Here is a 24,426-nt window from a genome sequence, read left to right as displayed (position 1 = left end):
GTGCTAAAGAGAACAATTTGTAATGAAACACTTCAAGAAAAGAAGAAAACCCTTTGAGCTACAATAATATCTAATCAGCAAAACCAGAAACAGTTAGACAACTGGTTTTGGTTTCTTGTTTTGAGACTGCTGCTGTTTCCTTCTGCAGAAGGTTATTTAACGTATGCTTTGCTATCTGTGAAGTTGAATTTGCTGGATTGTATGTTTCATTAGTGAAGAGAACTTCTTGTGAATGTGCTCTGATCTGACTGGATTGTGAATAGTGTAATTCAATATTGGCATATGTCTGCAGCAGCTATATCAACTGTGCCTGTTACCCTTTTTAGGAACCTAAAGGCCTTACTATGAAAACTTTATACTCCAGAATTATACTGCTTGCTTTTCATTTCTACAAAACCTTGGCTGCTTTTCTTAAGCTTTAAAATACAAGAGCTGTTGTTCTATAGAGTATTTTTTAAACTGAAATATGCTGAAAAGGCTTTCCTGGGACACACTGAGCCCCTTGTACTTTGTATGAATTATGGATAAAGACTCTTTCACCTTCTAGAGCAAATTGCTGCTCTGAGGAAAAACATTAACCTATTACAATATGGCTAAATAATAACAAAATGCTCTTCCTGTAGGTACACATATCTGTGCAAGGGCTTGCCTATGTTCCTCTAGACTCCAAGGAAAACAAGGTCTTCTTTCATGGGTGGGGCTTTTTACCTTGGGCTCAGTGTTGTTCCAGTGGCAATTAGACAGCTCCTGGTCAGCTTAAAGTAGTGTTTCTCTATAAGCGAGTAAGTAGACATACCCAAGGAAGCCAACTACAGATATTTATGTATGTACATTTTGTTTATCCTCCTCTACCATAAGACAGGAAACGAGGGGCTGTGTGGTTGTTTAGTGCTGCGCAATAGCCTTTAAGCATAGACTAGGAAGCATCTTATAGCAAAAGAAAATGGACTGAGGGTGTATAGACACTGTGTTAAGCAGAACTTTTTCTAGCTTCTGGTAAGTAGTAGTTCTTCAGGTATCTGTCAGCCTGGCTGCCACCAAACTGTATTTTTAAACACAAATGTAAAGGAAGTAAGGTTGGAGTTTTTTAGGCCAGTATCTCCAGTTATAAGTACAGCTGTACATTCATGGAGACTGTCACTGTTACATTAGTCCTGTTGTGTCCCATTAGAGTTGTGCTGGGCAACATAAAAACTCAAGACTAAACCACTTAGAGTCCCTGTAGTTCAAGAAAAAATGTCTGTGGTTAGAGATTACCCTTTAGTGCATCTGAACAATGAACTTGTAGTTACTCCAGCATTGCTTATAAAAGCAGCCATCTGCTGTAAAAGCCTACATTTACTTTATATTAGCTCTCAAATTCTTATACAGTATGCAAGCTGTAAATGAAATAAAACTTGTCTCCAGTTCTTACCTAACTTAATATTATGACTGTTAGCTTTTCCTCAGTGTGTAACTAGAGTATTAAATATTAGCTATAGAGGAACGTTTAATTCTTCAGTAGTTTATCATATAATATTTTGTTTGCTAAATGCTTAACATTTTACAAAATAATGTAGATTTTGAGGGAGAACAGTTCAAGTTGAAAGCTCATAATGATATGTTAGTTACGCTTAGATATTGTATGTGGTATTCTGCAAAGAAAGTGAAAAATGGCACAAAATGAAGGCAAAGAAACATCTAACTTATTGTAAGATCACATTTGGGAAAACAAAATAAGACTTCTTTTACTCAGCTTTTATGTAAGAATCCCTTCTAAAGTCTTGGTAAGATATAGCTTAGTGAGTTAGATACTTAGAAAACCCCAACATGTAAATAAAAGATTGCACATAGGGTTCAAAGAAGTTTGGACTCTCAGTATTTTCTATACATCATAGAAGCGTATAGTAATAAGCTGTTACACTCCTAATGAGGTCAGTTTTATTCCAAATTATATGAAAGCATAACAAATTGTGTGAAAAGAGTGGCATGAGAATAGTTCTGTGTTCTTATGATTAGTTATAATCACTTGGTGGTGTGAGCTTTTTACCAGATAAGGCACATCATTCTGTACGTATTTGAAGCAGCTGTTAATAGAGGAATTTTCTAAGTTGTCTGGTCTTGCATTTAAATAAGTTTGGTTTAATTTTTACTAGCTTGATTTAAAAAAAAATATCTTCCCACTTTCTTATTAATCTGCAAATACATCCCTTTCTTTTCCCAGGAAACAGTTCCCATGCTATACACAGCAGATACTAACGGAGCACTGTAATGAAGTGTGGTTCTGTAAATTCTCCAATGACGGCACTAAACTAGCAACAGGATCTAAGGACACAACTGTTATTATATGGCAGGTTGATCCAGTAAGTGTGCAACATGTTAAAATGTGTGTGACTTGTCTTTCCCTTCCCCTTCTGCTTTTTTCTTGGTAGTATGGTTTGATTTTTGTAGGACAGGCTAACATGCACTGTAGCCTGCTGACTAGGGTATTTTTCTGGGATGTAAAAGACTGAAGATCACAGTCAGTGTAGGTTAGTGAAGGAGGACACTTGAAAACCTGATGCCCAAGCGTAAGGCTTGAACTGTTGGCTGCTTGGGGCAGGAACTTTTTGTGCCCCTAACCAGTACCATGGGATAAAGCCTGCTGGTGCCCTCCAGGGGAGCTTCTCAGCTTGAAGGCCTTGCAAAGCATTGGGTGAGAGTAGAAGGAGCGTGGCATGAGGAACCTTTCTTCTAAATCACTTGGAGTATTTCTGATCCATGTATGTGACTAACCCCTTTCTGTTACCTTGTTGCTACTAGTACACTAGGATTTAAATACTCTGTCCACTTCACCATTTAGTACTTTATTTCTGAGTAATAACATGGTATGTGCTAAACTGAAGTTGTATCAGTATACCACTTCATGCTATTTGCTGTTGTAAGATTTGCCTTGGCTTGAGATGAAGATTTAAACACTTGTCAGAATCCACTGACACATGGAAGTATACCCATCCTTTTTCTTACAGACTGCGGTTTTAGGTTTTGATACTGATATATGGCACTGTTTCTCTTATATGAAATATCCTACAGCTACAAGATTTATCTTTCCTACCCATATCTATTCTTATGTAAATAAAAAGATTGAGCGGTGAATCTGACTGTTTTCATTGACTTGTAGAAGTGATTTGAATGTATGTCCGTAGAGTTAATAACTGAAAACTGTGAATAAACTTGAACATATGCACACAATATTTGAAGTTGTTAATGCTTGTAAAACACTATCAGAAATAAGATTCTTACAGTCTTTTAACCACACAGCTGCAAACTGGTATGTTAAGTGGAATATGAAAGGTTTTTGCAGTTCCATACTGGCTTTCAGTAGGATTTGAGAGCTGAACTTAATCCTTTTCTTCAACTACAGGTTAGGAAGCCATGTAATTTGAGTCCTTTAGGCTGTTAAGAAGATGGGAGAACTTAAAACCCTGCTCCATGTGTATAGTTGTTATATGGCCCTTGAACTAACAGCAAGTGCTACGGTTTTTTTCAGGCATAGAACTGTTCTGGTTTGTTTGTAACTGGAGACAGTGTGCTGTGGGCCAAGAGATGCATAGCAGCATAAGATGACTTCTGTTATTTAGTTAGAAAATTATCTGTATTTTGTTTTGTGTGTTTTTGGTTTTTTTTAACAGAGTAATTCTGAGTAAATTAAGGATCAAATGTTTTTGCTGGTGATTTGTCACTTGATTGTAGAGGCACATCTTTCTTTTATATTGATCAGTTTTTAATACTCGACATCTTGATTAGCACATTTTACAGTGAATTGTTAGCTAATACCTGGTTAATCAAGCCAAATAAATGTTTTGTGAGTGTTTTAGGCTAACCCTTTTGGCCAAGGGTGGCTAAAGGAACAAAATCTCAAATAGTTAGTGGGAAAGCAGCTTTGTAGAGTTTTATCTTCTGTATTTAAGTACTTAAAAAAAAATAAAAAATTGAAACCCTCTCAAGGAGGTGGATGCCTAAATAACATTAGGCCACATAACTGAAATGGTTCACTTTCATATTTGCCAGAGCATGCTTCTTGCATTTCCTGCAGCAGTTGACAATGTCTTTTGAACCATAAGTTTAATCAGGTTTTCAAGGCTTTGGGTATTTAGAATTATTCTAATCTGTATGTATAAACTATAGGGAAACATCTGTCCAACTGTCTGGGCAAGTGATGGGAGAACACTGTTTTAAATGAACTGTGTTTCTTCTTCCACACACACTTCATTTGTGTGAGAATCCTTCATTTCTCCCTTTCTTTTCTTCATCACCCCTCTTGAAGTGTAATGACGCTGCTTCTGTGTGTTTTCTTCAGTTCATACCATGAATTTCTTATTTCTTTTTTAAGACCCAGCTACGTGTCTAAGCTGTCTTAACCCATGCTTCTGTTTTCAGTTTCATTTGTTCATTTCAAAGTTCTTAAGTGGACTCAGCAGCATTAAATAATGTCTTGGGTGAACTAGGGGTGTGTGTGTGAAATGCATTATTTGACTGTTATGAAGTGTGGCAGAATCTCTAGTGCACAAAGGTTAAGCACAGTAGAGGTATCGCCTTGACTGGTATGCATTTTCTTTGGTAGAGCAGTCCTCCTTGTTCCTCACAGAAGCCGCCTTTTTATCTGCACTTTCTAAAAACTGTTGACAGCTTTTTGGTTTTTCAGCCAAGGAGCTCAACTACTGCAGACTTAAGTTGATACCTGAATAGTTGTTTTCTTCTACATAACAAAAATCTGGGAAGCTATATGTAAGGGATAGAAGTGCTGAGATTTCTTGTGGTGGTGGGTGGGAAGCAGATTGACTAAATTTGGGGACATTTCCTGAAATACCATTGACTGCTGTTTTAGAGCAAAACATGGTGTAGCAGTTTTGCTGTGTTTGGAGAGAAATGACAGCAGCATGAGAGAGAGAAAAAGCCACAAAGTCCTGTCATTAGAAGAGGAATATCCTATGTACCTTGCTCCTCGTGAGTATCAAAGGTGATGCAGGAGTGGCAGGCTACTTTAATCCTGATGTAAAAAGAAATCTATCAGTTGCAGGCAAGCTCCAGGATGCAAGATGATGTCAGACATGACTCGGTTTCCTTGCAGATCAGTTTAGCTACAGACACAGTAGTGTCTAATGCAGAGCAGGAATAATAATTAGAATCGAAAAGGTGCCTTGAGGGAGGTCCATTCATTTGCCCCTCTTTCTTTCTCTGTGTTTTGAAGGTTATTCTTGGCCCACTTGCTTTTGAGGAATTTAGTTGTTCTAGCCAGCAGAGCCAACAAAGCTGCACGCTGGCTGAGAGTCATCAAATCCCTCACAGCTGATCCCAGGAAACAGTCCTTTGTGTCTCTCTCTTCTTCTGTTGACCATGTTCTTTCTGTTTAGAATCAAGAGGCGCTCTGCTGATTAATACTAAAACAAAAGGAGAAGGGACAATTTGAGAAATCAAGCTAGGTTTTCAAATGAGTCACTCTTTGAAGAGAAGTAGGAGGTATAAACATCCCTCATGCAGCAGGGTGCAAAAAGGGGGAGGGAAGGGAAGGAGGAAAATCCACTTGCCCTTTTCCAAGAGGCTTCAAAAAAATTGTCAACAGTTTAACAAGCTTGGTTCTACTTCCTGTATATCCATGTTGTTGTCAAGAGTCAGTGCTAATACTGTATTGAAGCATGTTTCTGTATTTAGGAAGCCAGTGTATGGTTGTTTCACAGTATCTAGCTGTACTATTTCTTTTGAAGTCAAGTTCCTCTGACAAGGCAGCAGTAGAACAGTTGTAGCAGATACAAGATACTCTGCATGAGCGAAGTATGCTTCATTCACTAAATCTGGCAGAAAAGATGCAACAGCTTGCTGTAAGCAACACTTCTGAAATAAGAACACCTCTCAAGGAAGCTTTTAAAAATATCTTTCTGTAAAACTTCTTTCTTGAGCAGCACACACAAGATGCACTCAAGTTTATAAAAACATTGGCACTTGAAGGTTTTCCTTTCTCAGCATACATGAAGGTTTTGGTTCTCTGTTTAACCATAACAGGCTTCCAGCATGACTTTACTTTTAAGAAAGTAACTTAATTCTGTAAAATATGGATAATGGTACTTTTGTATTCTAGTATATGTAGAGAGAATTGACACTGAAGAAAATCCTCTATACTAAAGCAAGCATAATGTAATGTACAACTCCGTATGCAACAGTATTTTGTGAGTTCCACATTCAGAACCACGGAAGGTTAGAACAAAAATACCTACAAGTGTTGTTCTTTTGCACATTGAAACTTAGAAGCTTTCATTTTATGGTCCTACTCTATAAAGTAGCAACTGCTTTTCCAGTAAGAACCTATTTGTACCTCTTGTAAAAGGCAGGTGCCAAGTTGCATAAAGCAAACTTGCCATGCTGTACTTGGACACAGTGTATATGTGAAATCTAGTAGGAGTTCATTTGCATTGTCTCAACAGAACCTCTCTTGTTTCAGGATACTCACCAGCTAAAACTACTTAAGACGTTAGAAGGCCATGCGTATGGTGTCTCTTATATTGCTTGGAGCCCAGATGACAACTATCTTGTTGCCTGTGGTCCAGATGATTGTTCTGAGCTTTGGCTCTGGAATGTACAAGTAAGTGGTGACTAAAGAGTAAAAAATAAAACTTTGTGGTCAGCATACTGCTTTTTTTTCAATATCTAAATACGTTAGCGAGAAAGAAGTCATTTCTACAAACTTGCTGTGCAAAGGTGTGACGGTGTGAGTGTAAAGAAGATGCTGATCTCTTCCCCGCCCCCCCCTCCACAATTTGAAAAAATGACTATGGCAGCCCACAAATTCTGTACTCTGTACAGAACTGAAATTAGAGTTCTAACTGTGTGGGACTGTGTAGCAATTCTAGTGTATATGGTTAGTGATCATTGCTGAGAAGGGATGGTGTAAATCCATAGGACCTTAGAGAGCTACTGAAGAGAAGAACAGTAAATTAATCAAGAGAAACAGGACAGCATTATCATCTAAAGGGAGCAATTGCTCATTGAAGGTTTTAACAAGTAGCAAAAGATACAAGCTGTTTTTATTTTGTCTAACCCTCCCAGTGATATTAGTGGAAGATCCACAGAGGCTTAAGTTTATGATTTCAGAACTTCATCTTTCAGTTAGACACTAGGGCATTTTTCCATTTCCTCCATGAACTTGAAAATCCTTTTCTGCTGTTGATTTTTATGGGCACTTGAGTTGATATAAAAGCTTCCCCTGCCTCAGTTGTGGGCTGTATAGTCTTTCTTGGGCTGCCTTGGACTCTGAACTAATTTAGTTTCCTAAAACAAAAACGTATTCCAAGGGTGAAAAGAAGGAACTTTTCTTCTGTTTGACTAAATTGGCTCAGTGAAGAGCACTAGAGCTGGCACAATAGGATGGAGAGAAGCCCTTACTGTTTTGACAGTGGTAAGCCACTCATTGGCACTCTGTCTTGTGAAACAGTAGCATTATAAACTGGGGATGAAGGCTGAATTTTGGCATGGAGAGCTCCAGCTCAGGGAGGAAAAAGTTGTAAATGCTCTGATACTCCCAACTTTTTGCTGAAATGTATTTATTATCTCTATTTTCTTGTAGTCTCCTCCTGGCTTTCCATGTTTGGCTTTTTTCATTTCATGTTGCTTCTTTCTCTCTTACGTGTTCTTCCAACTTCTTTTGATTCTTTTCGTTACTCATAATCTTCTAATTGTCTGATGCACTAACTAGTCCATCCCTCTTGATTTGAGGGACAAAAGAAATTGTCCCAAATCAAGTCCAGGGTCACTGTAGATGCTGAAATAGTTCTGCCTTTTTATTGCATTATTCATATGTTTGGTTGCTTTTTAAGAAATATGTTGAAATATATGTACTTCCAAACACTATGTCCGATAAAATTATCGATGCCTTTTTGGGAAAGGGTTCTGGTATAAGGCCTTGCTGCTTTTATTTTCCAGACTGGGGAGCTGAGGACAAAGATGAGCCAATCTCATGAAGACAGTTTAACAAGCGTGGCCTGGAATCCTGATGGGAAGCGTTTTGTAACAGGAGGTCAGCGTGGACAGTTCTATCAGTGTGTAAGTTCTTTGTATCTATCCCATTGAAAAAGCAAGAAATGGAAGTTTTGTCATGGTCAAATCCGAGTTTCATGTTTTTTCATGTGTACATACACTAAAACTTCTGATCCTTTGTAATTCAAAGAACCAATACGTTAATGCTAGTATTTCAGCAACACTTCTGTATGTAGCAGTTAGAAGGGTTCAAGCATCTTTTGTCTGCCTAAAGGAGGATTTGTGGGCTGGGAATTTTTTTCTTAGCTGCTCTAGAAAATACACTAATAAACAACAGTGGCTTTGTCCGCAAATATTGTGTATTCCACAGAGCTTTGACTGTGTCTTTCATAGTTTTAGCATGCTGTCTTTGCTTAGTGTAAACAGAAATTTGAAACCCTCATTACTTGACTGGTGTTGATTTTGGGTGGTGGTCCACAGTCTCACCCTACTCTTGATTATTTGTCAGCTGAATTGGTGCCCAGAGTAATAGTGCAGTATGCAAGCCTCACTGCAAAGGTGAGCTCTGTGATGTGATGTAGATTGCACGTCATGTGTGAGAAAATAAGTGATGAAAGGGATTCTCAGCTCTCCAGGACAGATACCTACAAAAGCCCTCAGTTAAGACAATCAAGTCCTAGTTCATTAAGTCTCTCTTTTACAGGGTAAGATTGCTTTCTGTAGCAATTGTCTGAATAGAAGGTGAAAAAGATACTTGTGTCACACTCCTCAGGAGTCTGAGACTAACAGTTCAATTTTTTTTTTCTCCTCATCAGGATTTAGATGGTAATCTCCTTGACTCCTGGGAAGGGGTGAGAGTACAATGCCTTTGGTGCTTGAGTGATGGGAAAACTGTTCTAGCATCGGACACACACCAGCGAATTCGGGGTTATAACTTTGAGGATCTTACAGACAGGAACATGTAACTACCTCTTCCTTTGGTTTTTAATTCCTGGTTCTTAGTGTCAGAAGAAGATTGAGGAAGGGTTTGTGGGGCAGGATAGGAAACAAGTTATTAAAATGCTCTCAGTATTAAAAGGAGGATAACATGGGACAAGAATTAGTGAGTTCCAGTTGTAGCAAAAAGCATTAGATTAAGTATTAGAAATAACTTCCGAAGCATTGGAGTAGGTTTGTGGTGGATGTTTTGACGTTTCTGTCATCAAGAGTTGCCATTTTCTCAATTCCTGGCATATTCTAGTAGGTCCTGCCTTGAAGTTAGGAGCTGGATTTGAGGTCTGAAGTCCCTTTTGGTCTTGGCATTTGTCATAAGTACAAGCAAACTATTGCAGACCTGGCTTGTATTGACATACGGAGACATACCTAACTTCCAATTCATAACTGTCTCTCCCTGATAATATTGCAGAGACAGTGCATGCTTTTTGTTTTGGTGTTGCATCATTGTTTAAGCATACTCTTAGCACTGATGTGTCTTATCATTTCAGAGTACAAGAAGATCACCCTATTATGTCGTTTACTATTTCAAAAAACGGCCGTTTAGCTTTGTTAAATGTAGCAACTCAGGTGAGTTGGTGATGATAAATGGAAATGCAAATGCAAATAAATCTGCTTGCAACTGCTACCTGTATTTAAATATTTTGATGTGCATTGGAATGTTTGATAGTAACCAGTTGTATTTCATGTAATAAGAAGGACGTAATATTCATAAATATAGGATGGCCTTCTCTCACAAGAAGGCAATCTTATTCTTGAGACCGATTTTTTTTTGACTGATTTATAGTCAAGAGTTTCATACTTTGAAACACGTACTATTAAATGTTAATATCTGGCTATTGCATTGAGAAGCCAGGTACAGCAAGAATTGTGGCAGGCTGACATGTCTGGGGGTGTGAGAATTATGTTTTATTTATTCTACTTTTGGAACCTTGGGTAAGAATAGGAGCTTTCAGAATGGAAGGGACCACAAACTGGAAATTGAATCTAGAAATTTGGTGTATCTTTTACTGTCTTAATCTAGTAACAGTACTGAAGTTGGCTGAGGTATTGTACTTTCACCATATTTAATTTTTTTTTGGTGTTTCAAAAGAATGCATTTGGAAACAACCTCTTAAAGTATGTTGTCAGCTAGATAGGCTTTTTTCAATGTAATGAATTATGTTTAATGATAAAATAACATTCTTTATACTTCTTATTCCCAGGGAGTTCACTTATGGGACTTACAAGACAGAGTTTTAGTGAGAAAGTATCAAGGTGTTACACAAGGATTTTACACAATTCACTCGTGTTTTGGAGGTCATAATGAAGATTTCATTGCAAGTGGCAGCGAAGGTAACATCATTCCCCATTGTGCAGAAAACTGGAACACTGTATCCTTCCTATACCTTACTTTTATAATGTTATTAGCAATTGTCATCTATAAAAGCAAGCAACTGGTTCATTAAATAAGTTTGAGGAGCACTGAGATTGGCATACTTCAAGAAATAATTGTGTGCCAGCGGAAAGGATCTTTTGAGAGGATGGTAGTAGTAGAAAGCATTAATGTCTCTTTTGTGTTGCTCCTCTAAAACAAAAGCATCTGCACAGTTTTAATTAGAAGTGGGTGGGGTGTTCTTAAGGATTTTTCTTTTTGTGGTATGATACTTAGGCTTATGTTTTGAATCAGAAATACTTCTGGGGAGTACCAGCTTCATTTGACTATTGAGGATATAGGTGTGGTGAGTTTATTTTAATTTCAGTAGAGTCATCATCTTAATTAGGACGGAGTAGTCTCAAATTAAGCAGTTGTTGACATACCCTGGTAGGGTTTCTTGGTGATCAAAGGCTTTGTGGTATGTTTTTATTCAACTGTCTGTGGCAAGAATAGAAATTAGTTAATGGTTTATATCTTGAATTCGTTCAGTTTTGTCACTGATGTAATGCTGTCACATCCTGTGGAAGTCACTTAAGATTCAAGCCTATGCAGGGCTAAGAATTACACTTGGTATGTGTAAGCAATCACTATTAGTACTATGTAACTCACAGCTGTTAGGAAATAAGGTTGGCCAGGACACTTATTACTATCTTTTTCTGGAAACTACCAAATATGTCTAAAATAAAAACCAAATTCCACCCTCTGACCAGACCCAGTGGAATATGACTGAAGGACAGCACCTCCAGTCCTCCAATCCGGTGTGAACCTCTTTTCATGGTTGAGCAAGGTCCTTGGTTTGAGACCCAAGTATCTGAAAGTTCAGTATTTGTGTTGAGTCATGCTGATGTCCATGTGTAGGTGTACATACTACAGTGCACCAGTCCTTTTTTCCCCTGTTTTTATTTATTCTTTGCTATCTTCATTGCCTAAAAATTACTGAGCAGTGGTTGAAACTGATGGCACTCTATTTAATAGATTTGGCCTGTCTGAAGCTGTTGCCTCTCTGCGCTGGATTGTCGCAAATATGGTTACTGAGAAAGTCTATGTATTTTAAAACAAGCAAACAAAACAAATAACATCACATTGTCAAAGCCTTTTTTTAAAAAGTAATAGATTGATTATGTTGTCATAACCTCTTAAAAGTATGTTGTCAGCTAGATAGGCTTTTTTCAAAGGCATCAGTAAGAAGAAAATGGAGGTCTCTTTCTGAGAGGGAAATTGACTGCTGCCTTTAGCTAACTTGTTTTTTCCAAAACAAAATACAGGCATTCTGACAAGCACCAAAATACTGGTTTGTGTTTAGGCTTTGATTCTCCCAGACAGCAGAGGCTTGCATGTCCGGTGTTTAAGCAGAGAGTGAATTGTGTTGTTTGATGAATAGCGTGGATATGTAGTCTCTTGAAAATGTAAGTGGAATGTAAACACAACCAGAACATTTGCATCAATACAAGTATTTCTAAAGGTGGTACACTCAAATGAGCTGATTCAACAGAAGACAATTCAGTTATCACATGGTTCCATGATGCTATTCTAGCAGGTAGGTCAGAGAGCGAGTTTGTTTTGTGAGGGGCTGGGAAGAGGAATAGAGGAAGATTGGTTTGTTTGCTAAGCTTTCAGAATGACATCTACACTAAAACCTTTCAAATAGATTAAAATACTTTCATTTGATATGTTAGACCTAAATACTAGGCTTTTGTGTAATACTAGTAATAAATACTTGTTCAGTTTGTATAGCTCTGTTCCTAGGAATGTCTTTGGAATATTCCAGGGGACAATCCACAGACTTGTTAAAGGCTGCTAGTCTACAGTTGGCGGGGCGGGGTGGGGGGAAACAAACACCTTTAGTAATTTATTCTTAAATATGGTTGGTTATAAAGCAGTAACACTTCTCTAAAAATTGCAGTGGAGCATCTGACCAGTTCACTATTCTATTTCTAGCATGTTGCTAGAAGTAATTAAAAGCTTCCTATCACAAAGTAAGATCTGTAGCGTTGTTTATTGCATCTACTTTAATATGTACAAATTCATATCTTTAAATACCACACGAGAATTAATTGTTGCCAAAGACAGTAATAGCTCACAATTTGAGACATTAAGCTTTGTTGCCCTCTCCCATTTGCTCTGCTTGCACTTTCACTGGAATGTTTTACATCTTTAATATCAAGATGTATTTCATAAACTGCAGAGCTGTGATCTTATCTAGTACTCATCAACAGGTGGTAGTTTTAAATATTCTGTTGTGGTACTAATGACTTTATAATGCATATACTAATCTGTAAATACAATTGTTGGAGGGGAAAAAAAATCTGCAAGACTTCCTTTTGAGTAAGATTACAACTCTATATCTTTAATTTAAGACCAGCTTGGTTTTTCTCTTTAGCCATGTATTGGCTTCTTTGCATTGTAGTCAAACGTTTTTCTTCAAAAACCAAGCTTAGTAGACTTGCAAGTGTTAAAAGGGAATGTTTCTCTTGGTGCAAGAGCTTTACCCATATTCTTTTGATCACTTTTAGAAGAAAAATTTTGTTAGTGCTATTGCATGTTCAACAGACATGGGTTTTAGACATGGGTTTGACAACATTAATGTGTTTTTTAGTTGCTGAGAGCTTGCGTGAAAGTGCTATTTGATATGACAAATTGGTCTCTGCAGAGCACTGTTTCTCACTATGTTTTTTTAACGCGTATTTTATTTAGATCACAAAGTATATATTTGGCACAAGCGTAGTGAGCTGCCAATTGCGGAGCTGACAGGGCACACGCGTACTGTTAATTGTGTGAGCTGGAACCCGCAGATTCCATCCATGATGGCCAGCGCATCTGATGATGGCACTGTTAGAATATGGGGACCAGCGCCTTTCGTAGACAACCAGGATATTGAAGGTAAAAACCAGCATGTGTGTGTCTGTTTTCTAATTACTAAAAGTTTACATCAAAGGCAGTTGGTTTGGTGGACTTTCTTTACCATAAATAGGATAGAAAAATGCTTTTAACTCTTGGGTTAGAATAATTTGTTTTACTAAAAGAGAAGTTACTGGGTTTTTTTGCATGGCTGTTGATTTTTATCTAAGTTATTTACGTTTGTGAATAAAAAGGAAACAACTGGTATTTCCAAAATGATATTCAAATTTCTGACATAGCCCTATAGAAAACTGTGGTGTCACTAAGACCTCAAGATTATATTAATTTATTTATGTAGACTACTTAAAAATCTTGCCTCCAATGCTTGAGGCTTAATAACATACAATGTTATTAAAATTTAAATAATGCATTCTGACCACACTGCAAATTGAATAATGGTATTAAAGTGCTTACGAAGGGAATCTCCAAAGTCTGGAGAGAGTGAAGTTTCGCACCATAAAATCTATATGCAATTGATGCTTTCCTAACCATCCGCAATCATCTGTGTCCGAGAGAGACACACAGTGCAACTTTTTTTCACTGCCAAAATGCACAGTTGTTCCCAAACCTTCTTACCTCCCTGCCCAGAACTGTTAATGAGATGACCAGTGGGGGTTGTTCTGCAGTTTATAGGCTTCTGTCATTACACATTCAACCTTGTGATAAAGATTTATAGTAGACATTAAAATTAAATACAGTATATGCCATTGCCACAGGACCTCGTGGCTAGTATGTCTGGACACGAGTTCAAGGGGAACTTGGACAAAGTAATGAAAGAGAAACCCATTGAGTGCTGCTACATAAGTAAATGCCTCTAGTTCAGAATGTCCCTTAGGTGAAAATGGCTGAAAGTTGGAAGGATATTAGGGGGAAGAATTACCTCCTCTCCCTGCTCCTGTGCTTTCTGATGCATCTGCTTCTGGTCTTGGACTAGGTGGACCAGCCTGGCCAATCTCCTGTTTGTAATGCCTTGAATGCACCCATAAGGACTCACAGCCTATCCTCCAGTTGGTTTTACTTGTGGTTTTGTTTGTTTTTCTCCAATTAGCTGCTTGCTCACTCTTTCTTACTTCCTCCAGAAGATGAGCTAGTAAATGTCATTTTAAAAAAAAAAAAAAAAAAAAAAATTAATTTCTCACAGCAGTGCTTCCACAAGAGGTGTAGGTGCACGGAATAACACCTAACAACTTAGGAATCTTAAATGGATGACAGACAACTCTGTAATTAGCACAGTCCCCTGGGACTTGAATGTAAATGTGTGTTATTTCTTTTTGGAAGAGATGCTTTTTGAGTACCAACACCTAACGTGCTAGATTAATGTCTAAATTAATATGAATAACGAATCTAAAATAAGTAATTTTTAGCATGGGATTTAGCTAAAGCATAAGATCCACTAACTAATGCATGTTCAGTAAAGCTTCTGTAAATACACTGTATTAATGACCTTATAGAAATATTAACTGTTGATAAGATCTTCAAGATGTGATTTCTTTCTCTTTTGTTTTTGCTCAGAGGAATGCAGTAGCATGGATAGTTGATGGCGAATTTGGAGGAGACGACTTCAGTTTAACTTAATTAGTCGTATTTTAAATGGCTTGGGATTTGGTGCAAACAAACATGATTGATAGCTGGACAGACATGCTCGTCATGAAAAAGAACCATTTCTGAAGCCCGGTTGGGGCCAAACATTTACCACCTTGCTTCATAGTAACCAGTCAAGATGAAGCACGTCGTTAGAACGTTGTTGGACACCGTGTTGAAATTACCCCCCCATCGGTTGTGAAGAACTGTGCTACATTCAGGCTAACCATTGAACTCAGTATATATATTTTTCCCCCCTGCCTTTTTGTCTGGCAGGCTACTGTTCTTGTTGCTCTTCTGTGTAATGAAGTTTAAATGCTTGTTTGGAACACTTTATTTAACAGTTTAGAAGGCTTGATAGAAAGAGTGCTTTAGTCTGAAGAGTATACATTGGATAGGAAAGTATTTCCTTCTCTTGTTTCTCAAGTCTCTCTCCGCCTTACTTAGCTCGAGATCTTTGCAGCTTGGTTCATGGATTCTAGCCTTGCCCGTTGCGCAGTATATATAAATTGAGATGATAAACCAATGAACTATGTCAAAAGCACTCTCAGTATCACATTTGACAAAAAGTTTTGTACTTTTCACATAGCTCGTTGCCCTGCAAAGGGGTTAACAGCACAATTTTTTAAAAATAAATTATTTATAGGATTAAAATGACTTCATTTGTATACATTTGGAATTAAAACAATGCAGGAAGTGTTGTGAAACACAGTATCACTGATGCTTTTCCGGAGTGTCTTGAGACCCAATCAAAAGCAGTGGCTGGAAGGAGCTTTACATAGGCAGTGAAGCTTGTTTTTCATGGAGGAACTCACTGTTCATCTTAACAGATAAACTTTATTACTTAGGAAAAAAAAAAAAATCGTTCAAGGGTGCACCACCAGACTAAGAGTTTAAACAAGACAAGGTCTTTTTGGTTTTTTTTTTTAAATTACATAAATATATGCAGCAATGCTGGTGTAAAAGGTAGACTACACTTTGAGGGAGGAATGTGTTGAAAGTCCTTTCTTCACAAAGTCAACATTTTGTAAAAGTAATTAACATACAAAGCATAATTAAACACTTGTATTATGATGGAAATTTTTCTTTATTTGATAAACAAAGGTGTGTAGAGTTTCTTTTTGAGAATATACTTCTAAGTTTGCAGATTTAAATGCCTCTCCCAGACCTTGTTGCAAGCTGGTGCTGTGAACATCTAGACAAATCTAGGAATAGTTCCACTAATACCCCATGTTAAGAAAAGAGAAAGACACTTATAATTTAAGTATTTATTATTTTTGATGTAAACAGATGGCTTGGCATCTCTGTGCTTCTGCACTACACACAAATTCATTATGGGGATGGCACTGGATTCCCTATTGCCACCTTGGATGGAAAGGTAATGTTGGTACTGCTGTAAAGTAAAGAGGGAGCAGGGAAGGGCATGCCACCAAGAACTGATGTGAACAAAGTGTGGACTTCATCCTTTAATGAGATAATAATCTAGTGTCCTTATTAGTCATGTGTGGAAGAAGGGTGGGGGAAGGTTTGCCGGAGTTCCTGGGAGAAGCGTAGCCACTTTGATGAATGGGAATGTGATGTTTAACATAAACAGTCCCTTTTTTCTTTCCCAGAAAAACAAAGTGAAGCTTAGCAGGTTAGACTTTTTTTTTTCTAGATTCCAGCCATCAGGTGGTGGGGTTTTTTCTTGCCTTGTGTGTAAAGTTAAACATGATTTAAGATTCTGATACTTTGGTTGAGATCAGCCCTGAATCTGACACACTCCTCTTTTAGTACCTCCAAAATGAATTAGGAACTTAACATTCTTATCTTCAGTCTAGTACGTTTGTCTTAAAATTAAGGTGAATTTGATAGCAATTACTGTTCCACAGTACTGGGAATACATGTGTAAACTTTTGACTACAAATCAGTTCCTTCTTCCGTTAGCTAGTTCTAGAGGAAGCTGTTTGTCTCTCTTCTAGTTACAGACAATGTAAGATTAGTCAGTCTTGTTCCTGTGGCATCGGTGTTGCAGGGAAACAGACCATTTCCTAAGGTCAAATTTGACTAAGCTAAACCTTTGGGTTTTAAATAAAAATTAAGTATCTAAATTGTAATCAGTGTTTTATATGTTCAAAACAATGTATAATTCATAAGCAATACCAGTATGTGAGTCTTTGGAAGCTACCCTAGTATTGTCTTACTCTGGAACTTACGTTTTCAAACAAAACATTATTTAGGGAGAGTAAAGAGAATAATCCTGGTTTTAATATCTCTTAAAGTCTCATACAATGGTCTGGCACTACTTGCTTACCTCATACTCATGGAACTTCAGTGGGAACTTTAGGCAGGGGGTGAAGGCTGGCTCAAATCTCAAGTTTAGATTTAAAGTCTCATATGGACTTCAGGCATTTTTAATGTGGTGGCCATATCTAAACAAAGTGAGATTCCTTACCTAGTACTAGCTGTGTGTGGGCTGATGCCTACTTTCTGCTGCAATGCATTGTAATTAGAAATTTAAACTTAGTACTCTTACCAAAATACTGCTCCTCTGTTCTGGGGTTTCTATTCTGGACTTGGTTTGTACCTCTAAAATACACTTCAGGTATTTAGAAGCAGAGTTAGGGAGCAGCACATGTCTGATATCTCCACTTTAGTTTTGTGGTGCAACTATGCAATGTAAAGGAAAGCTCCATAGAGGTGGCACTGTGTCCAGAGTGTCTCAGTAACAGCGTCTTGCATAGCTGTCTGCTGCTCATGGGTGATGAGCAGAGGTGAGAGTGATCTTCATTTTGCCACACTACTTGGTCCCACAGTAAACTGACGTTATCGATCTAGTGGTAATGACTACCATTCCAACCTCTAGATCAAAGAGGAACCTCAACTATTTCTACCATGTCATGTATTCACACTATGTGAATTGAAAAGTACCAATACTTTTTGTACACTGACTATAAAATGAGGCTATGGGGGGGGGAAAAACAAATAAGTTTGCTCATTTGCAACACATTGATTTCCATGTGCTTAAAAATGTTCTTAGGCTGGAGTCTAAGGCTGGAACGAGTACACACCCACAATACAACACTGTATTTCTAGTCAGCAGACCTGTGGTTTTAGAGAGGAAAATACTGTAAGCATGTACTCCTTTTGTAACTTACTCTGGTCAACTGTTCGCTTAAAATATTCACAGTAGCCCCAGGTTACTGTCAAGGCAGATCTTTAAAAAAATTATGCTGAAGCATTTTTTTATCTGAATGTTCTTTAGCTGTTCAGGTAAGTAATTTTCAAGGCACAATGGAGCACAAAAGGGAAAATGCTAGATCTGTCCTTGTTTTGGAGGGGAGGGTAGTGGGGGGAAATGACACCTTTGTTTTAAATTCCCTCTGTCTTCTCAAGTTCTCCAACTTTAAAGTAACTTCTTTTTATTATTAGAGCAAAGATGCAAGCTAGAAATCTGTCCAGATCTTGCCAGTTACTTCTCAACTTGGCTTCAAACAGGTAATGTTTAATAAAACACAGTATGTTGTTGGGAGTTTGTGTCTAGCTGTGTACTTTTACACTGCTGTGATACTCCCACCCAAAATCAGTTTTGAAGGCTTCCTTAGCAGGAAACCGCGACTCCTACAATTAGCTGTAGTTTGAGGGGAGGTGTTCTAGACCCAAATGGGGAAGGGGATAGAGAAAGAGGAATGGATGTAAAAAGCAGGATTTACTGACCAACAGACAAACTACTGTAACCCAAGGGGGAGGAGGAAAAATGCACTTTCAATAGTTTGTCCATATTTTTAGCTACAAAATAAACTTGTATCTAATTTTTTTTGAGACGACTATTAAGAGGAACACCCATCCCATAAATGGCTAATGCTCCTTTTGACCTCCTCCTGTCTTTTCCGCATTGGCTTGAGTCCATTTTCAGCTGCCATACTTAATTTTGAAAACTACTTTAATGATGTTTAGAAAGAAAAAAAAAAATCATTAACTCCGACACTTTTTAAAACAGGGTGGACTTAATTGAAGTGTGCAGTGTTGAACTACTGCTGCAGTAGCTGCCTCTAGTTGTTGAAATAAACTGTAGACAAGTTTTCTGTCTATTAATCCAGATAATCTGGATTCAATAAAACGTCTGTGAGAATGTTGCTCCCATCTGGTATGAATGTGTGTGTGCATGTGTTCCATGAACAGACAGAGAACCAAATGTTCTAGGTACTTGTCATGTCTTATTGCATACTTTAAGTCGTGTGTGTATGTGAAGTGTCCTTTGACCGGAAGGTTTTGGTTAATATCAGTATATTTTTATAAATTTGAAATTCATTGTGCCCCATCTTTTTTCTTAAACATTTTTCATTGTTAGGGTATATGTGCTAGATTTGAATCTTTAACATTTTTAGGCACAGATGGAAAAGTTATTGGCTCCTTGAAAACTTATGGGACAAAATGGATCCTCAAAGCATGTATGTACTTACAAACCAAGCTGTAGAGATCAAGAAAAGAACTTTATTGTTGATCTCAAGATTTCTAAATTGTCAAGATTTATATGGAGTTGTGGTGGAACTAGTTAACACTTAGAGCTTTTGGTATGTAATGACTATTTGCTATGGACTGATATTAAATGTTTCAAAGGATTGCGTTCTTAAACTTTCTGGATTTTTGTTACTCCTCGGATTATATTAAGTAGTTAAAAATTTCTTTGCTATATTACATTAAAAACATAAGAACTTTGGGTCTCGTATTTATTTTCACTTGTTTTACTAATTATTTACAGAACACCGTTTTAACTTTTTTATTTTATAAACGTGTAGTATTTTAAACATATCTTTAAAAATTGTTCAATTGGAACTACATTAACTTCTGATTTGTTTTTATTAGGATTTTTAAAAAAAAATTACACTTTTTCCATGTTGGTGCACAGCACTTAACAGAAATGTTTGTATTCCCTTTCTTTCAATTCAATAAACAGAATAAATAACTGGAATGAATAGTTCTTAGTTTCCCTAACTTCACTTACGACTGACTTGGATGTTAATTTCTTGATCATTAATTATAGATTTCTTCCATATTTGCAGTATTTCACTTCCTTACTAGGAAAATTAATTTGTGGCAATTTAGCTGCAGCTAAATTCAGTGTTGTGTGCAGGCTTTCCAGTTTTTTATGTTTGGCTCTAATCTACCTCACGCTTGTGTTTTCACTGTACCTTTAGCAGTTGACATGCCTGTGTCTTGTTCTGTGCTTATCTAACTTGTTGACCATCTGCTCCTTTGAGGCTCCATGAACACGATTCCTTAATACTGGAGCTTGCTTAAATACTGGACATGGGTCACTTTAGGTGATTGGTGGGTTTTGTGGGGGTTTTTGATACTTCATATATTAAGAAGGTGTTCCTGAAGTACTTGCATCTTCTGCTTAGACTTCTCTTAACTTGGAGATCAGGGACCTTCAGACTTCTATCTGAAGTTGACCTAAGCGGCTTTTGTGGCTGAGAGCTCTCGAAGCTACTTCTCAACTGTTGCCTTTGTTCCCTCCAACTAAGCCTACATTTTTGTCCTTCTTCCCTGTGCCTTAAAACAGGACCTCATCTTTGTCCTGCATTTTAAGCATTTTTTCATTTGGCTCTAGCTAATGTTCTGTTAAACAAAATGCTGTGCCTAAATTTGCCCTCCCCTTCCTACAGCTTTTCCAAACTCAAACCTTTTGCTGAAGTGCATTCAATTTTTTAATTCTTTGAGCTTCTATATTGATTAGAAGAGGTCTTTACTCCCTCTAGTAGCACCTCTGTATTAATTTTATTCCCTCTCTTATAGTTTAAGCAGTGTATAGATAATTATGGCTTAAATGCAGCTGCAAACAGAAGGGGCATGCCTTACTCCTTTCCATGTGCTGCTTCCCTTGGGTACTAGGATTTGCAGGAGGGTTGATAGATTGTAGAGCCACTTCAGCCATAAATGATCCACATAGCGGATAAAAGAAGTTAGTTTTTTGGCTCGGTTTGTTACTGTGCTTCATCTGCTGTCCTGTGTCTGCCTTTAACTGGTAAGAAGAATGCAAGAGAAGGAGGTACATGATTTCTATTGAACTGAAATTTCAGCATATGTAAGATTTTTAAATTAATTGTAATTTTTTTTTTAAACGTTTCAGGTTATTTAAAGGAAATTAGGTAAGGAACCTGATAGTAGATGAGCATTTCATAATGAGCTTAAATCCACACTCTGCCTGAGGTCGGGTACTTCTCCAGAGGGACAGTTTGCGTTTTATGTCACTTTACACCTTGGCCTATGCTTTCCATGCTGCCTGATGCATCCCTCTGCTACTTTGCATGTGTTGCACATGCTTAGGGTATCAACTCATTACAGAAAGATGGCAGTCTTCAAAAGACCTATAATGCTCTGAAGAGTAATCACTGAAGTTGGTATGTCTCCAGTGTTTCTGCCAAAGATAAGGTGGTTAACATACTGATAACTGCGTGGTGGTCCATATAGTCCAAATTTTTGTATCACTACGTCCAATCTCATCATTACCATATCCTTAGAGGCAAAAAAGGTCTTTTCTTAGCATTTGTACAAAATCCTAGAGAGTTTCTTGTGAGAAAAAGAATTAGAATAAAGCTATGCTGCTACTGAACAGATAAAGATTTGCTTCCATGGGCTTATCAGGGTTTCAGATTGGTTGTTAACCTGCACGTAGAACTGTTCTTAGGACTACTAGTCGTATATACTATTAATCCCACTGATTTACTGTGTTCCATAACACAGAACTATTTCAGAAAAAACCAGTAGTTTACTAAGATGAGGCGATAAGTATATTAATAAAATAGGCTAAATAACCAACAGTCTTTAACTGTAATGATTAATTAGGGGAAAACATGCTATCGTACATATTTTAACTAATCCCCCTCAAGTGCAGTACTGTAACAGCCACCTAATCTCTCTGAAAACTGTTGAATGACTAGTATCTTAGCAAGTTGACCAGACTTGAGACTGTGGGTAAGGAAAAGAGCTTGATAGCTTTTTTTTTTTAAAAGTTAGAATCACTATAGGCCAGGGATTTTCATAGATAATTTCATCAGCTTTCTATAAATCATAGCTACTCATTTGAAGGAAAAGCTAATGGTCCCCTCATGAAGTTATACTTGGATACCTCAGTTCCAAAGGGAAATATATTCTGGTGAGTGACTAGGACAGAATCTGTTTACCATAGTGATGAAGTTAAGTGCATTTTTATTTAAAATCAGTCTAAAGTTTGCAATTGTCTTAAATTCTGTACAGTAAGTTTGGATTTAAATTGTGCTGTTCCCCCTTGATGGAGACCCAGAAAATGGGGAGTTTGTTTTGATTTTTACTACTATAAAATTTCTGTGCATCTCCCATGAGATAGAAGACTGTAGGATCCTTATTTCCAGCTAATGAACTACATTTTTAGCAATTACAAATACATTTTTCCTATTGCCAACACTGAGCTCTGTGAAGATCTCCGTTAAGGCAGGAAATGACCCCGTACAGTAAGGAAGGCTTCAAAATTACCAGTGTACTTAGTCAGTAGAATTGTAGTCTCTGGAACATGCTACTGAGGTTTTTAAAACTATTATAACAAGTTGTTAGCTATGAAGGAACAGAGAATTTATTTATATAAAAAAGTGGGGTGGGAAGTTTGCATTCATATGAAAATTTAGTATTTGACAACCACCACTTAGAACACAGATCTGGTTTTGTTTTGGGTTTTTTGGGGTTGTCTTTTTTTGTTGTTGGCCTATCATGGTTAATAATTCACTCTTGAGGAAGGAAGTGGGGAGGAATCCACAATAACATACCTCTAGGTCAGGGATATAAATTAAGACAGATGCTACTCCCTTTTTTTTTTTCCCCAGATATGTTCTTTTCCCTTACCCTTCCCTGTCCTGCTCCCTTCTCTGAGGAAACACTTCCCTCAGTAGAGGAGAATAGAAGCCTTTCATAGTGAGTGATAAATTTTACCAGTTTCATTAGGGAAGGGGTCTACCCTATCTAATCTCATCACTGTAACTGCAAGATGCTGGTAGTTAGAAATCTTTGAAGACTATGTATCTTACAACCATTTTCATTAATAATAAGCTCTTATCACAAAAATCGTGTCTTTAGTATAAGATACAATATTGCTTAAGTGGTGGACTGACTTACAGATTAATGATTACGTTTCTCAGTGTGAAACATCATTAATGAAAGTTATCTACTGTTAGTGCTACGGCAAGGAGTTACGCAGCTTATTAACACTGCTCTTTCTTCCAATAAATAATACCCAAAATAAGTGTAGTATGGGTTTTTTCACATACAAATAAGATAATTTAATTGCCTACCATATAAGCTGCTACAAAAGTTACTGACTTTCCTCTCTTCTAGTTTTATTTGCTCTCCTTTTTCTAGACCTACATCCTGTCTGGGTTTCAGCTTTGTAAGGCAATACTTTCTGTAGTTTGACTTTTGTGGTGTCGAGTAGTCAGTGGTGTGCAGCTGTGGTAGCTGTTTCCTTAGCTATTTTTTAATTAGCATAATTTTCAGCACTCTTTCATCTTTGCAACAGCTGAACTTGGGACTCCATCCATCACAATTTTAAAGCCAAACTTTTCCTAGAACAAACATTGAACACAAGGTATCTAGAGAAATCAAGCTTCAGTGTTGCCTTTTCACTGCTGGCCATGAAAACAACGTTAACTACAGCTCTACACCAAAGAACAAGTATTTACAAAGGAAAACTTCCTAAGTTTTAGGACTTAAAAAATACAGTTCTGTAATCAAGTGTTTCACTTGATGTGTTCGTTTCAAAAAACCTGTTTCCGTGCACATATAAAAAATTTAAGGACAGTAATTGGACAGTGAGGGTACAAAGTTGGGTTTATAATACTTATCACTGATGCAAAAGCTGCACAAAAAGAACTTAAGTTTGCTGGTGTTTTTAAAGCAGAGTCACACCAGAATTAGATATGGAAATAGCAGGTTCATGGGGTAGTGACTGCAGATAGCCTTTTGCTCTGTAACCAACTCTACCCCTGGTACAATAAGATGTTTACGTTGTTTGGAGATCTATAATGTATTTCAATAACAAAATAGGAGTTAAAGGGAAAAAGCAAGTATTAATCACGTTTCTTATCTGTTTTTCAGTCTTACACATAAGTGCCACTTTCACCAAAGGGACCTTAATCCATCCAAACACAAGACTTCATATAGGTTATTGGAGGGAGGGATGGAAAGGGAGAAAAGCGTAACTTTTATTCCATTGCTTTTTAGCTGGAAAAAACACTGACACAAAGATGCAAGCTGTGCTACTGTTCCACTTTAAAATCTATATTCCAAGTCCTGCTTCAGACTATGCTCTAATAGGACAGCTTGACAGCCAGAGGCACATCCTGACACCTTTCAGTATGAAGCAGATGTGATTGCTGCATTTAAATTTGTTCTGGAACTACCCTATTACCAGCCCACACTGCTGAAATGAGTTTCCCTTCTCACCATTTAATTCCTATGAGATCAGTTCTGTAGGATTTCATCTTACAGAAGCAGCAGCTCCAGCAGTTTGGGTTGTAAAGGAACAAAAACAACTGCTACAC

At 37.4% G+C, this 24,426-nt stretch overlaps 1 protein-coding gene and 1 long non-coding RNA gene across 3 annotated transcripts in view; one reads left to right on the top strand and one right to left on the bottom strand.

Moving 5' to 3' along the window:
• Positions 1 to 24,406, top strand: part of WDR26 (WD repeat domain 26) — a 38,192-nt gene extending 13,786 nt beyond the window's left edge. Inside the window, exons 8-15 of one of the 2 annotated variants that reach the window (XM_049833680.1) lie at positions 2,204 to 2,342; positions 6,455 to 6,595; positions 7,933 to 8,052; positions 8,802 to 8,947; positions 9,471 to 9,549; positions 10,185 to 10,314; positions 13,091 to 13,276; positions 14,807 to 24,406. In XM_049833680.1, coding sequence (XP_049689637.1) covers positions 2,204 to 2,342; positions 6,455 to 6,595; positions 7,933 to 8,052; positions 8,802 to 8,947; positions 9,471 to 9,549; positions 10,185 to 10,314; positions 13,091 to 13,276; positions 14,807 to 14,832 — 967 coding nt within the window. In that variant the 3' untranslated portion in view covers positions 14,833 to 24,406. The remainder of the gene's footprint in view (positions 1 to 2,203; positions 2,343 to 6,454; positions 6,596 to 7,932; positions 8,053 to 8,801; positions 8,948 to 9,470; positions 9,550 to 10,184; positions 10,315 to 13,090; positions 13,277 to 14,806) is intronic. The other variant, XM_049833681.1, reaches the window with a different exon arrangement.
• On the bottom strand, positions 2,981 to 14,800 carry LOC126052681 (uncharacterized). The gene is made up of 3 exons (XR_007510119.1): positions 14,175 to 14,800; positions 6,464 to 6,582; positions 2,981 to 5,399 (listed from the first exon to the last, which is right to left on the bottom strand). It is a non-coding gene; the product is annotated as an uncharacterized LOC126052681 (long non-coding RNA).
• Positions 24,407 to 24,426: the final 20 nt, after the last annotated feature.

Source organism: Accipiter gentilis, chromosome 30 (genome assembly GCF_929443795.1).
Source record: "Accipiter gentilis chromosome 30, bAccGen1.1, whole genome shotgun sequence".
In the NCBI taxonomy this organism is placed as follows: domain Eukaryota; kingdom Metazoa; phylum Chordata; class Aves; order Accipitriformes; family Accipitridae; genus Astur; species Astur gentilis.
The sequence above is the reverse complement of the archived record's forward strand: the minus strand, read 5'-3'. Positions and strand labels throughout refer to the sequence as shown.